The 16,705-nt window shown below is 36.2% G+C and overlaps 1 protein-coding gene across 2 annotated transcripts in view; it reads left to right on the top strand.

Moving 5' to 3' along the window:
* LOC115414010 (ephrin-A2-like) overlaps positions 1-16,705 on the top strand; it is a 203,137-nt gene that overhangs the window by 166,293 nt on the left and 20,139 nt on the right. For both annotated transcript variants that reach the window (XM_030127190.1, XM_030127189.1), the window contains exon 2: positions 8,375-8,667. In XM_030127190.1, the coding sequence (XP_029983050.1) occupies positions 8,375-8,667 (293 nt within the window). The remainder of the gene's footprint in view (positions 1-8,374; positions 8,668-16,705) is intronic.

Below are 16,705 nucleotides of genomic sequence, written 5' to 3'. Positions count from 1 at the left end.
GGCATCTGAGACATCGAAATTGCCCGACAACTGGCTTTGTTTATGCTTATTTGATTGAAGGCATTTTCCTGCGTTTCAAATTTACTGAGTTCTAAGATACAAGATTTGATAACGCACGGCGGCTGAATTTTAAATGTATTTGATGTGGTACTTTTGATTTGATCGTCCCAATGGCGTTCGTTCACATTAATGACAATACCCAGAATGTGTGCACACCCGCTGAGAAATTCAACATTACATTGTTAAGCTGATGACTTTTAAGCAGTCTTTAAAACAGTTGGATGATTTAGGGAAAGAATATCTCAAAGTGAACTTCAATTACAGCGAGATGGTGAAGATGCAGAAACAAAAAGATCATCATTTCATACCCCGGGGACGTATCATTTATGGAGTGCTGGTACATAAAATATCTGTTATAAAATATTTAAACAGAACTGATATTATTGTCTTTTCCCACAGAATGGCATTGATATGAGAATATTATTTGTAAATTATGTATTATACTGACTTTCTGGTAGTTTTTATGTATTTATTAACTCTGTGAGACCTTTTGTCTGCATTTATAGACTTCTGCATCTTCTGCATCAGACAGCTAAATTTCAACCCATTCTCCTCATTAGTCGAAATCATAGACTGTAAATAATTAGGGGAAGGAGGAAGTGTGACTTCCCCCTGTCGTTTCTGAACTATTGTTTTTAAGACAGTAGGTGATGGTGTGGTTGTCACTGTGTTGGTTTTTTGGAACTGGAAGTGATCATATTTGGGCAAAAGGGGTGGAACTATAGCAGCCTGAGGGATCGGAGCTGTCCTAGAAGGTTGAGCTGATGCTAACCACTAGCTTACTGACTTTGTCAAATGATAAATTGAATCAAGCAATGCATAACAACGTCATTTTGCAGTCTTGTTAATGGACCCTCTTAACCGTACCTACAATGGAACTGTCTGTTATGAAAAATGTACTTTATTAAAGAACAAGTCAGACTAGAGTGGTGACAGAGCTGTCAAGTAGACCTGATCAAAGCTTATATTTGACCTCAGGAAAATGTAACAATTTACCACCAGATCATTTATTAGTGGGGGGGGGGGGCTTATTTCAGGAAAATTTTCAGATTCAACTTTAGCCCAGATTTTCTAATGCTCCCATGTCTTGGGAATACAAAAAATGTGAAAAACATTTCAAATCAGTTCATTCCTTTATTATCTTTACTTTCTTGGTAAATTCCACTGGTATGTTCAGTTGAATAACCTCTCAGCTGGCATGTCTGTTTCTGCACATGAAATGTGACACCATGGCAATGTGGCCCATGCTAGGTTACCCACTTCAATGATGATTCTATGATTCTGGGCATAGCAACGTGATTGTAAGGCTGTTATATTCCAAAATTACTAATATTTCCCACAGCTAAAATGTGCTTATTTGTGTCTTTGTGCATCAGAGATCAATCTCAGTGAATCCCCAAAGGAACTTTGTGTTGGTAAATGACAGTTCTGCAAATGGACAGGATTTCAGTTCTGTTCAACATGTTGATGCTCATATGAACTATGTTTTCAGCTCAAAAATGTCCCATTTCAGCACAATTAATGCTATATTTTCATGTCACAAATGGACAAGTTCTATTTGAACTGAATTGAGCTGAAAAACAAATCTTCTATTCTTTTAGATTCCCCAGTTTTTCTTCCCAGATTCTCTCCTACATATCACATGTTTTATTTGTACAGGTTCAATCTGGAGTATGGTGCTGATCCATCCTGCTTCTGTTCCACCAATACATACATGAAGAATGGCACACAGCACTGTTTACATCAACAGTTTTACAATAAGAAGCATTTTTATAAAGAAAGAACAATTCTATATTGTTCTTTCCTCTTTAGTCTGATGCTAAACTATCCAATAAATAATAGTGCTCCTAGTTTTTGCACAGGGATCATTAGTGTAAACGCTGACATGGCTTCAGAGCATCAGTATGATGGGATCCACAACAACCATGTCACATCCGTCCACTGACACATTTAGTGTTTTTGTGTCAGCTGGGATTGTTTTAGATCCACAATATGAAAATATATGAAGAAGAGCACAGTTATCAATAGTAAGTCTATAAGTTTATCCCTAATAAAGTACTGGTACTGACCAGAGCATCATGGGTAATGTCACGTCCGTCCACCAGCAAAAGTTTTCACATGCACGTACTATTCCAAATCCAATATTTATGAAAATAGAGCTTCCACTGTCAAAGAATATCAGTAGTCTGTGCACAAATAATTAGCATTATTTCCACACACTTCTATGCATTTATGACAACTGTTTTTTTGGACAAAAATGGACACTCATTTGACCCCCTAAGGAAATTTTAGCCGCCATTGGTCTTATCAACTTGGTGTTTTCGCTATTGTCTTCCTTGACCAAAAATACATAAGTCTGCCAAACTGCAGCAGTCAGCTCTTTCCGGATTTTCTGTGATGCCCGAGACTCACACACAGAGTCCACTTCCCTTTTATAATATAGAATGGAAAACATATGAGTACATAAACAAGATGGTTTCAAACTCGGTCAAACCACTCTACAATTGGATCCATGCTAAAAGTGGGCCAGATACCTAACCCAGTCTAACATGTTTACTTCTACCCTGGTTCTCTGATGTGACTTAGATGTTGCTAATTATCCAGTAATGTGGAAATGTATGAATCATACTGAAAGCTTCTTATGTTGCAGAGAATGAGGCTGTTCTTTTGACATCATTTGTCTTGCTCTGCAAACTGAACTCAACACCATCCTTTGACACTGGCTGATGAGTGGAACACATTAACTCTACAGACAGACAATATACTGGAGACTATGGAGGAAGGATGACATACTGAGTTACAGAACGGCTTTCAGACTTGTTGACCTTGAATGCAGCAATGTTCAGGCATTGAAATAACCAGTGTTTTTTTTTTTTTTCACAGTAGTGAAATATTATGCAGTAAAATAAACTTATCTTCTCCACAGAGGCACAACATGTTTCAAAAACTACCTCACTTCCAAATACAATGCTTAGTTTTTACACTTGTCAGGTCCTACTGATCCATAGTAGCTAAAATTAAAAAAAAAAGCCCACACAAAATAAAAGCTTGGGGTTTTGGGATATTAATCCGCAGACTATGAATACTGATTGATAAGATTTAGGTTTTATCTCTTTATTCTAAATAAAAATATTAGCCATCTTCAGTGATCTCCTACTTGTGGAAAAAAATGTTGTCACTGGCTCCTTCAAAAAAAAAAAAAAAAAAAAATCCTCAACAAAGTGACATAGACATAAAGTTGAAAACAGTTACAATATATTTCACAAACTTAATCACATGGTCTTAAAAGTTCTTAGATTTAATTTGATTTATAAATAATTCACTAACTTGCATCTGTCTTTACTAAAACTGAGTGTTATTGGAATAGTATTACATAATATCATGAAACTTTTAAGGAGTAAAAAGAAAACAACCAAAAAAAAAAAAAAAAAAAGTCAAGTGCAGTGCAAAGAAAATATGTAAGAACTAGAAAATTAAGTGCAAATTCAAAATAATTGAAACAAGAATTTAAAAAGTGCAAAATAAACTAGAGCTCTTCATTTTCATTTTACTGAAATTGGCTGAGATGTATTTGATAAACGTGTTTAAACCAGCCTAATATAAGCTCTGTTTATTCTGTTTGATTAAATAAACACTTTTTATTCATTTGTGGGTTTCTCTTAGTTTATATATATATAAAAGTCAGAGTGGGGGCTTTTGGGGTTTTAATGGGAAGTTCTTCAGTCTGGTGTGCTAATACTCTTGGAGGGACGTTTACCTTTTTTAAATCAATTATTCTACTGGTCTGTGGTGTGTTTCTTAATGGTTAGTCTAGTTTGTGTGTTTACTTCTTCAGTGTAAAGAAGAAAAGTCAGAAAGTCAAAGTACTGAGAAATGAAGCGGTGTACTGTTGGTTTTAATCTTTTTGTTTACAGAGAAAAACACAGAAAATCTGCAGCCTTAACCTTAAAGAGCCCGTTTCAATCCACTGACTTGGAGATTGTAAACACTAGTTTAAGTCACACACTGTAAAAAAAAATCCTATTGTTTTTACGGGAAAAAAATGGCAGCTGTGGTTTCCAGAACAATACTGTAAAAAACACATCCAGCTGTAAACATATTTATGAAGTAACATGTAGATTTAACAGTTTAAACATGTAGATTTAACAGTGGATTTAAATGGTAAATGTTCTGCACTTCTTTAGCTCATTTTCTCCTCCTTCATGGTGTCCACAGCTCTTTCCAAATCCACCAGGTCCAACTGGGACCAGTTTAGGGTTCAGTGTCTTCCATGGACACTTGGACATATGGACAGTCAGAGCCAGGATTGGAACCACCAACCCTTTGGTTATTGGACGAGCCGCTCTACCAACTCTATCAACCCATTCATTTACACATTTAAAATGGTACATTGGTAAATGTTTACTTTTTTATAACTTTTTTATATATATATATATAAAAAAAAGCAAATATGTCGTTATTTCAACAATATGGTCTTTGTCATTTAAACAGCACCACATTGTTTTTCAATTTACAGTTTTATTTTCTAAAAACAATAGAAATCCATCATTTCTACATGCAAATCTGCTTTTGTTCACATACCCTTCCTGTAAAAACTACAGCTGTATTTGATTCAATCGTTAACACAAAAATCTTTTCAAATAAACAACTTTGCTTTGTATTGTCACTTAGAGTGTTTTTTATGTTGCACTTTTACCACTTTTTGGTCTTAATTCTACAGTCATTTTTTACAGTGTGGCACCAAAGAAGAAATAAACATAAATAGAGCATGTGGTGCATCATATGGGATACGCTGCCACATGTTTTTAACCAATAACTGACTGACAGCAGGTTCTGTTGACAGGGGACTGAGGGAGCCGCACACTGAGTTTAAGCACCATATTCTATATTTCCATATGTTACATGCAGTTATTTCACAAGCTGTTTGATTTAGTCCCAGAAGGAACATAGGAGCACTGTAGCAGAGGAGAAGCAGCAGATTCCAGTAGACTTCACACATGTATATTGCATAGTGTGTATATACTGCTGCTGGTAACCTCTGACCCACTTTTATTCATCTGGCTCACCCTAGTGATCTCCAACTAAGTGGACATTCACCATAGCTGCTTCTATACACTTGCTGTAGGGGCTTCAATAATAATGTGGGCTCTCTAGCAGCACATGACCCACTTCTCCTGAGTATCGTATGAGAAGACTCATCCAAGCACACAAGAACCGACGGGGCCGCTATTGATTTTTTTTTCTGGCCTTCTCTTGTTTATTAAATCAGTAAAGAACACCCTCCAGGATATTTCTGTTGTGTGTTGTCATGACTCAGGTGGTTGTTTTTTTTGTGTGTTTTGAAAGCATTTGTCAAATTATCCTTGAGCAACTAATAATGTAACATATTTTCGTGACCTCTGACTTCCCTTTGCGGATTTCCAGATATTGTTTCTCTAGCTCAAATCAGCAGTTTGTGGAACACACGAGGCGCACTGTACACTCATCGCAGTTGTCTTTATGCAAAACAATGACACAAAAATTCAATAGAAGTCATGAATATTCACTGTGCTTGGGGCATGTTTAGTTTCTCCTTTAAATTTGTGTCTTACACTGGGGCTGGGCGATAAAGCAATAATGATATTTAATACAACCTACAATTATATCATGACACAAACTTATACAATGATAGACGTTCTTTTGTCTTTAGGGTTTCACTTCATTTACATCATTTGCATCTTGTTTTGTTTTCATCTTGCTGCCTCTTTTTGCATCTTTTATGTCAATTTCATCATGTTTTGTTTTTTTTTTTGTTTTTTTTAATTAATTTTTTTTTTACAAATCATTATCTCTATCCAGAAATATCACCTACTTGCGAACAATGTAATCAAATGGATGCAGACTTGCTACATAACTACTGTATGTACTATGCCCAAGATTAGAGGAATACTGGGATGCAGTATTTTCATTCTTTTCAAATGTCTTTAACCCTTTCATGCATGAATTATGAGAACTTTTGTCAAGATTTTTTTCTTGAGTGTTTTTATTCCTCCTTAGACATGAAAAAAAAAATTGCGATTGAGTTGTTTTTTGTTTTTTTTTTTAATGTAGTTACAAAAATGTCCATGCATTTAATTTTTGAAGTAAAGAAACATGTATTTAAAACCCAATATCAGAAAGTGAGATAAAAACAATGAAATAAAAACATTTTAATGCTGCTAATCTGATGTTTTCTCACATTTTAACATATTTTAATGCTAGTTATTACTCACTTCATGTAGATAATATGCAAAAAAAAAACAAACTTTTTGTCTAACAGATAACAATTGATTTACACTCAAACATATTACTGCAGATCAGGTTTATCTAGAACAGTAAAGTTACAGTAATGTCAGTGTATGAGATGATGCATAATTCAATTTCAATTCAATTTTATTTGTATAGCCCAATATCACAACAAGGTTATCTCAAAGGGCTTTACAGAGTCAGTTGGATGTGAACAACAGTCAAATAAACAGCAAGAAAATGAGTAATGTCCCGGGCATCCCCCGTCCTTAGACCCTCCTTCTCGGCAAGGAAAAACTCAAAACCCAGTGGGAAAAGGGAGAAACCTCGGGGAGAACCACAGTATTATAGTATAGTATAGTATAGTATAGTATAGTACCACAGCATAAGTGTCCGCTGTGTTATGAAACTAAAACAACAAAACCCATGAATATACAAGAGAACAGCTGGAGAAGAACTGTCCACTGGAGTGACCACTGTGCATGAAAGGGTTAAGGTTCAGCTCAGACCAGTTCCCCTACTGGTTGTACTGGGTGCTTCAGAAAGCTCCAGAAATCTGCAGAAGGTCCAGCGCCACCTCCTGTCCTATGGCCTTCTCTGTGCAAACAAGCTCATTCTGCTGCTGTGGAAGTCAAAACAGACACCAACTTTTAAAGCCTGGATAACAACAATGATGGACACCCTTCACTTAGAGAGGATTAGATAAACACTGAACGACAAGCTGGGAGAAGTTGAAAAAATATGGAAACCAGTGATGTCATATGTGGAAGGGCCAAATAGTTCAGATCCACTACATTAGCAGTAGCCCACAGCACAGCACTACACCAACCTATGTTAATGGCTCTGGGGGTGGGGGGGGTGGATGATATGTTAAATTGTTTTTGTTTTTTTTCTTTTTCCTTCTTCTTTTTTCATCCATCCATCCATTTTCTGAACCTGCTTTATCCTCACTAGGGTCATGGGGGTCACTTGGAGTCTATCCCAGCTGCTTATGGGTGAAGGCAGGGTTCACCCTGAACATTTTGTCAGTTCATCGCAAGGCCTTCTTCCTTTTCTTCTCCTTTCCTTACACTATTAATGCTGTCTGTTTCTGATTGTGCATTTGTTGTGGCGTGTTGATATTAAAAATGAAGCATGGTGTGTCGATCTGTGGATTTCAAATCTGTAACTGTGATGAAGCTTCAAAATAAAAATATTTGGAAGACAAATCATCATCTTGCTTCTTCATGATTCACTCGGACAAAAAATTACCCTTGAAACTTGAAAGACATCATTGTTTATATTTATTACAATTTTCTTTTTACCATGATAGTATTTTTTGGCCTTTGGCCCATTTCTCCCACACTACTTTCACTTTAGTAAACTCCTCCTGTTGTTAATTCAGTGATAACACTGGGTTACAAAAAATGTTTTTTGCAAGTTGTCTAGGTTTTTTCAACTGAATTAGGACCATTTTGCACCGCTAAATCCAAAAATGACATCTGTTTTTCTCAATCAGGTCAGGTTTTTTTGCTAATTTGATTTTGAAAAATTTGATCTTCTCACAAAATTGATTACATTTTTGTAACTTTATCAGTTGATTTTTTATATAGTTCTCACCCAAAATAGGTTTTAAGAGAAAAAAAATCATTTGATTACTTGATTCCTGTCAGGTACAATGGTGTATTCAGCGCAGATGTAGCAGAATACGTCAGGCTTATTTTTGCAAGATCTTCTAGTCGAAGCCATTTCATTCACCTGTAATATTGAAAAAAACATTAATCATAAATTGGCAAAAGTAAAATCTTCAGAACTCATTTATTGCAAGAAATATGAAAGAGTTTTGTATCCTATGATGTGAAAATGCCCATAAATGTAAGCAAAAATGTTAAAAAGCCAGTATGTAGCATAGTTCAGAAAGTTGACCTGATTGAGCAAAATGAATGTGATTTTTGGATTCAGCACACCAAAATGATCCTAAATCAGCTCAAAAAACTTAAACAATAAATTTGTTGTTGACCAGTGTAATATTTAGTGATGTCTAAAGTCATTCTTCCTGTGTGTCCTTCAGGTTCTGGCATGGTGAGTACAGGGTGGCAGTGAACATCAACGATTACCTGGACATCTACTGTCCTTTCTACGAGGGTCCTCCATCCCACGGGCGTATGGAGCGCTACATCCTCTTCATGGTCAACCACGAGGGCTACACTTCTTGCCAGCACAGGATGCGTGGCTTCAAGCGCTGGGAGTGCAACCGCCCGAGCGGTCCCGACGGACCCCTGCGCTTCTCAGAGAAGTTCCAGCTGTTCACTCCTTTCTCCCTGGGCTTCGAGTTCAGGCCTGGACACGAGTACTACTACATCTGTAGGTCATCAGCTCAGATCTGTGTGTGTGTATGTGTGTGATGGGACTTGTTTAATTTTTTGTTTTATTTTAGAAGTAGGAGTTTTAAATAGTTTATTGTTAAATAGTTTTTTAGAGGCTGAAAAATTAGGATGGAATAATGCAGGAGTGTCAAACTCATTTTAGCTCAGGGGCCACATACAGCCTAATATGATATACAGTGGGCCAGACCAGTAAAAGAATAGGATAAAAACTTAGAAATAATATCAACTCCAAAGTTTTCTCTATGTTTTTGAGTGAAAAAAGGAACACTTCATAATGAAAATGTTTACATCTACAAACCGTACTTGAATATAACATAAAAATATATGAACAACCTGAAAATTCGTAAGAAAAATCAGTGCAATTTTGACAATATTCCACCATAGTTTAATATTTATACATGTGCATCACAATGTACAGATCACAGTGGATCTACAAATGCACAAAACATTTAGGAACAGGCACAATATTGGTACAATTCCACAGACTTCTCTTAAGACATTTCAGGCTGTTCTTATTTGTTCAGGTTATTGACATTTTTTGTAAAAGGCCAGTCTGTAAATGTGAACATTTTTGTGCAATTTTACTTTGTTTACACTGAAACAAAGAGAAAAACATGCTTTTTTCATTATTTATAAGTTATTATGATAGTATTTTACTGGTCTGACCCACTTCAGACTGAATTGACCTAAAATGATTTTCGCATCCTTGACTGTTCATATCTTCAGTGTAATTTTTGCATTTCACAAATTTATCCCACAGGCCAAATTGGATCCTTTGGTGGGCCAGTTTTGGCCCCCGGGCCACATGTTTGACACCTGTGGAATAATGCATGACAAAATAAAATGTCCAAAACCATTGTTTCTGTAAGGTCACATTGTGCAAAGCTGTGCTGTTGTTTTACACCTGCCTTCCTCAAACAATGCATCAGTGTTACAGAACGGTTTTTATGGGGGTGCCAGTTCTCCCTGGGTTCTCTGGCTTCTTCCCTCTGTACAAAGACATGCACTAATGCACAGGTGTCAAACATGCATCCCGGGGGCCAAATCCCCCCCGCCAAAGGTTCCATTGTGGCCCTGCAGGGTGAAAGTGCATAAATGAACCTGAACAGTCCAGGTTGTCCAAATCCTTTTGGTTCAGGTTCCACATATAGACCAATGTGATCTACAGTCAAAAGAACAACACAATAACCCATAAATAATGACAACTACAAATTTTCTTTGTGAAAAATTATGTGGAGAAAATTTAAGTGAAAAAAATAACATTACACTGTGAACATATTTACATTTACAAAACTATTCTTTCACAATAAAATGCAAATAAATACATAAATAAAAACAAATATGAACAACCTGAAATGTGCAATTTGAACAATATTCTGCCTGTTACTGAATGTTTGGTGCATTTATGGATCCACTGTGATCTGGAGTTGTGTTAATAATAATAACAGGTGGAATATTGTAGAAATTGTTCACATTTTAGTTCCAAACTCCAAAATTTGAACAATATTCTGCCAGTTACCAAATGTTTGTGGAACACTGTGTGTAAATGTACATGTAGAAATAATAAGTCCAGGCATAATATTGTTGAAATTTATCTAATTTTTCAAATGAAATTTCTGTTTTTTCAGGTTATTCACATCTTTTTTGTGAAATGTAAATATTTTCAGAATTTTTTTATTTTTTTTTTTTACTAAAACAAAAAGAAAAACTTGGATTTGTCAATATTTATAGGTTATTAAGTCATTATTTTACTAGTTCTGGCCCGCTGCAGATCAAGTTGGGCTGAATATGGAACTGAACCAGAATGAGTTTGCCGGCCCTGCACTAATAGGTTAATTGGTCAGTGTAAATCAGCCGTATGGGTGAACGTCAGAGTGAATGGTTGTCCGTCTGTATATGTCAGCCCTGTGGAAAACTGGTGAAATGCCCAGGGTGAACCCTGCCTCCAAACACTGGCTGATAGACTCCCTCTGCAACAACCTCAATTATTAAGCAGTTTTGAAAATGAATGACTGAAAAGCATTGTCTGAAAAGTTTCTGGTTGTCCCAATTATAAATGCTGACCTCATCAAAGCTTTATAAAAATGTAACGGAGAAGCCGGAGACAAAAAGACGTAACAAGACAAAAATCATGTAGAAGATGTAACCACATGTATGAAAATGAAAATACATAACAAACGTGACAGGACTTACATTATATAAAAGACAAAAATGATGTGGAAAACCAAGCAAGACTTTCAGAGCCTGAAATTAGTCACGTGTTTGTTAGAACTTGAGTTGTTCGTCTCATTCATAGGTGAAGCTGCCACCTTGTTCAGTAGACTTGGTAACAGCGATTGTTTATATTATCTTTCTATCCATGACTGACATTCTGACATTACAGCAAAGTAAATTTAACCCTTTCATGCAGGAATTGTGAGAACCTTAGTCAAGATTATTTTCTTCAGTGTTTTTATTCCTCCTTAAGCATGAAAAAAACAATGCGATCACGTTTTTTTTTCCTATGGAGTTACAAAAATATCCATGCATTTAATTTTTGAAGTAAAGAAACATATGTTTAAAACCCAATAGCAGAAAGTAATATGAAAATAATGAAATAAAAACATTTTTAATGCTGCCAATCTGATGTCTTCTCACATTTTAACATATTCTAATGCTAGTAATTACTCACTTCATGGAGATAATATGCAAAAAAAAACTTCTTGTCTAACAAATAACAATTGATATACACTTAAACATGTTAGTGCAGATCAGGTTTATCAAGAACAGCAAAGTTACAGTAATGGTCTGAATGTCAGTGTATGGGATGGTGCGTAAGTGTCCACTGTGTTGGCTGATATGGAACTAAAACATCAAAACCCATGAATATGCAAGAGAACAGCTGGAGAAGAACTGTCTACTGTAGTGGCCTATGCATGAAAGGGTTAATTCAACATAATTTTAACGAAACGAGTCTGAAAATGTAGACATTATGCTATAAGTCATTCTGGAAAAGCATCAAATTTATCTGTCTGGTCTCGAGCTGAACTGTGTTCATATAGCTAGTTTTCATTATAGTCTTAGTTTTCAAGATTCAAGATTCACTTTATTGTCATTCAAACACAATACCAACACAGATACAGTGCAGAATGAAATTACGTTTCATCGACTTTTTGCATAGACACAAGAAATATAAAAACACCTTAGCAGCCAAAATATGTAGGAACAGCTTAAAGAACAACAGATAAGACAATAAAGCATAAAAGGGCAATAGATTAAAACCACAATATAAATATAAATATAACAAGTAATAAATAGAGAAATGTTAAAATTATTGCACATAAAACCATAATTGCACTAAAAGAATTACTCCTGAGAATAACTAGAATAACTCTACTGATAAATGACATACACACATATCAGTATTAGTCTGTTTATTGTGTGCATGCAAGAGTGTGTGTGTTTGCGTGGCATCCACACACCTGCTCAATATGCATTTGGAAATTATATGGAAATATACAATCAACAGAGGCTGATTGAGAGAGTTGTCAAACACAACCCACAATGCCGTGCTCCCACCCACAGGCGTGCATGAATCCTCCTTCCATCTCCTCCGGGCTCCCCCGCTTCCCCGCTCCGTCTCTTCATTTCTGGATGCATCTCTACTTTGGCCTGGATCATAAATGTTGTGCTCAGCAAAGTGGTAAAAATGTCACCAGGCGTAGTTTGTAATCATTTTTATATTAGCTGTATTGATGTTTCTCCTCACTTCAACAAGTGATGTATTAGTATCACAGATGGGCCTTGTCCCCAGAGACTGTTTTTTTTCTGAACAGAGTTAAAAAGCTATCAGTCTCCCCAACAGGCATGGGACAAATAGTAGCTTCAAATTACTCCTAAACATTGTTTTCAGCTGCAGGTGCACCAGATGGGTGGGATAGATTTACCGCATCCGGATTGTTTAGTGCAAGATTATACATTAGATTGACTTTGAAGAGCTTTGGTGACAGGGTCCAAACTTTCCAGAAAAAAAGCAAAAAATAGCACTTAACTTTGGAACATGCTGGATCCAGAAGGCGATGGGTTCACGAGCAGAAAGTTGCCTGTTTGGATCTAACAACCAACTAGGAGAATATGTCAAAAGTAAATGAAGAATGCACTGTTGTAATTATTCAAATTACGTCCAAAAATAACGAAGAGAGACTCTCGGCCTAAAAATACGCGTTCATTTTTACTGTGTGCGGCAACTTCAAACTCACATACAACTTCTCACAACTCGTGGCATACATACATCTCACTTCCGTGAAAATTCTCTATGCTTCTTGGGTAATGCTAAGCCTCATGGGAAACGTATGTCGTGAGATTGCAGAGGCAGGGGGTAGAGTGGGTTATCCAATAAGCAGAGGGTTGGCGGTTTGAATCCCGCTGTCTCCTAGTCATGTGCTGTTGTGTCCTTGCCTGCAGTGTCATTCACACTGATATATGAATTTGTGTGAGTGTTTGGTGGTGGTCAGAGAGGCCATTTGGCATGAAGTGGTGAGGATTAGCGGCCATGCTTCGGTCAGTCTGCCCCAGGACAGCTGTGGCTGCAGATGGACTTTACCACCACCAGAGTGTCAATGTGAGAGCGAATGAATAATGGATCAATAATGGGCGGCAGGGGCTCAGTTGGTAGAGCGGGTCATCCAATGACCAAAGGGTCGGCGGTTCAAATCCTGGCTCCAACTGTCCACATGTCGAAGTGTCCTTGGGCAAGACCCTGAACCCTAAACTGCTCCCACAGGGCCAGGCAGCGCCTAGCATGGCAGCAGCCGCCTACTGGTGTATGAGTGTGTGTGTGAATGGGTGAATGTGAGGAACTGTAAAGCACTTTAGACACCATGAAGATGTAGAAAATGTGCTATATAATGTAATTATATATATATATATATAAGTTCAGTCCATTGTCCATTTACCAAAAATGTAAAGCACTTTGGATGCCTTGGAAAGCACTATAGAAATCTAATCCATTATTTTTTTTATTTATTTATGTATTTATTTATTTAATTTTTTAAATTTTTTTATTTTATTTTACCTTTATTTAACCAGGAAAACCTCACTAAGATTAAAAATCTCTTTTCCAACGGTGTCCTGGCCCAGAGGGGCAGCAGTACATTAAATAGTTACAGACACAAACTTTCCTACATAAAACGGAAACAAATTTTCAATACATAAAAACACAGTCAAGTCAAACCTTCCAAAGTCAGCTTTGCAAAAAATTGTCCACGGGATGAAGATAAAGTGCGTCAGGCAAAACATCTGCAGCCTGATGTCTCTGTCTCTAAGTCGTACAACATCGTCTTAAAAATGTCCAATGAAACCAGATCGTTAAGTTTCAGGTCTTTTTGTCGTTCGTTCCAGGTGAATGGAGCCACAGACCTGAAGGCCTTTTCCCCTGTTCAGTTCTAACTTTAGGACTGAACTGGACTGATTATTATTATTATTATTATTATTATTATTATAAATAACGCCACATGTGCCCTGTAATCTACGTTAAAAGCTGTGTATCTGTTTCTGCAAATTACAGATATACTGGATATTCTTCTTAAAAGTAATGGAGCCAAATATAACATGTTTACTTTCATTATTGGACTTTTTATGGGTAGGTTTAAGCGCTAACAGGTAGTGTGGGAGTATTGGTAGTTCTTGGCATTAAGGCCGGTCTCAAGGTTTCGTTCTTGCTTCAGTTTCAGGTAAAGCAGATTCAGACCAGCCAAGACCACAACTGAAGGGCTATTACTAGAGTACCTGGGAATTGAATGATTTATTTGTTAGCATCAGAACAGAAAGTTGAAAATAAATCTTTGAAAACTGTCTTATAGGTTTAAAACTTTTCTCGACAAAGTCTTGTGTCAGTTTTCCACATGCATCCTGTTACTCCCCAGTAATAGTAATCCTTGCAGTCCTCACCTGAACACATAGACATTAACCACTTACGTATATAGTTTCACTTGATTGCAGACATTTGCCTCCTAGCTAGGAGCTCCTGATACCTCAATTAGTTACCACACGGCTAATGCAGTGTTAGCTTTGTTGGGGCTTAAAGGGTGCAGGGCATGTGATGACAAATTGTTACTCCCAAATTACATTTTTGCTCGTAATAAACAATGGTGAAACAGACCACATAAATCTATGTAGTGATACACAATTGCAGATGAAATCCCAGGACTTTACATGTCATGTCTTTGGTTTAATCACTCTCTTAAAAGTAATATTCACACCTACCCCTTTTACAAGCTTAATCTCCTTTTTTTTTTTTTTTTTTACTTGTCTTGTCCTTCATCCTAACAGCAGAATGGTAGTCTGGCTCCTTTTGGTGCTGAACACATTTGCTTTGCCAAGGGTAACTTTATAAAGTAGCTCCCCTTGGTATTCTACTGACTTTATATTTATTATGAGTTTTGCTGAACCATATTTTGATGCCGGACCTGACATTGGAGGAGGGGGGCAAGAAAGAAGAAGGTGGTGAAGACACTCACAAGAAAATATCAACAATACAAACAGTAACAACCATGGTGATAATTATAATGGAAACAATAACTACAACCAGAACTGAGTAAAACTGGGCAGAAGAGAGAGAAGACAAAAAAAAACAAAACAAAACAAAACAAAAAAACCCAGATAAACAAAACTACTATAAAATAGAATAAAATAAAATAAAATACATAAGACCTATTAAATGATGAATATAAGAAAAGAAAGCATGAACAGAATATCATACACAATGTCTGCCCAAATAATCCTTATAATCTCCCTAAAGACGACAGTTCTTTTAGTGTCGGTAGTGCTAACTGGTTAATATTTTTGAATGTCCTTGCTGTGTGCCACAGTGTCAGTCAAGGTTATTATCATTAACGAAAACTAACGACATGACGAAAACTAGAATTGTAAAAACATTTTTGTTAACTGAAATAAATAAAAACTAGAATTAAAAGAAAAAAACATAACTAACTGAAACTGTATTGGGTGTTTACAAAACTTACTAAAACGGATAAAAATGATGGGTAAAATTCCCTTTGTTTTCGTCTTTGTCAATGTCAGATTGATACGAAATCGATTTATTTCCCTCAAGCAATTTTAGCTAATGGCACCATATGACCCTTTTTGGTCCGTCACTTGTGTTCACTTGTGGTTTCCAGTCGTCTTCTGGTCCCCACTCTACCTGGAAACATGGAGACTAAAGCAGCAGAGTCCTGTCTGGGATTTATTTGAATACGACGACAGAGAAGAAGAGAAAACGACGACTAAACTAAAACTAAGCATTTAGAAAAAAATGAAAACGTATAAAAACTATCAAACCTGCTCTAAAAACGAATTAAAATGAACTGAATTAAAGAAAAAAAAGTCAAAACTAAATCAAACTAAACTATAATGAAAAATCCAAAACTATTAGAACCTTGGTGTCCATACACACTGCTCTCTGTCATGACGTGGTTTTGGTTTAGGTGGTCTTGAATCCTGCACCACTGACATTACTTGGTTAAGGCAGGGAAACATATGAAGCCTTAGATCAGGGCTGTCAAACTCATGTTAGTTCAGTTCTACATTCAGCTAAATTTGATCTGCAGTGGGCTGAACCAGTAAAATAATAACAGAATAATATAGAAATAATGTCAACTCCAAACTTTTCTCTGTTTTAGAGCGAAAAAAGTAAACTGACATTATGAAAAGGTTTACATCTATAAACTATCCTTTCAAAAGATGTGAATAACATGAACAAACTGAAAAAATAAGTGTATTTTAAACAATATTCTTCCTCAGTTTATCATTCACACATGTACATTATAACTTACAGATCACAGTGGATCTACAAACACACAAAACATTTAATAACAGACAGAATATTGTTAAAATTGTACTTACTTCTCTTAAAACATTTCAGGTTGTTCTTATTTGTTCAGGTTATTTACATTTTTTTTTTGTGAAATTATACTTTGTTTTTGTGTAAATACATGAAAATATTTACATTTACAAAGAGAAAAAACTGGAGTTGTCAT

This window comes from Sphaeramia orbicularis, chromosome 22 (genome assembly GCF_902148855.1).
Source record: "Sphaeramia orbicularis chromosome 22, fSphaOr1.1, whole genome shotgun sequence".
Classification (NCBI taxonomy): domain Eukaryota; kingdom Metazoa; phylum Chordata; class Actinopteri; order Kurtiformes; family Apogonidae; genus Sphaeramia; species Sphaeramia orbicularis.
The sequence above is the reverse complement of the archived record's forward strand: the minus strand, read 5'-3'. Positions and strand labels throughout refer to the sequence as shown.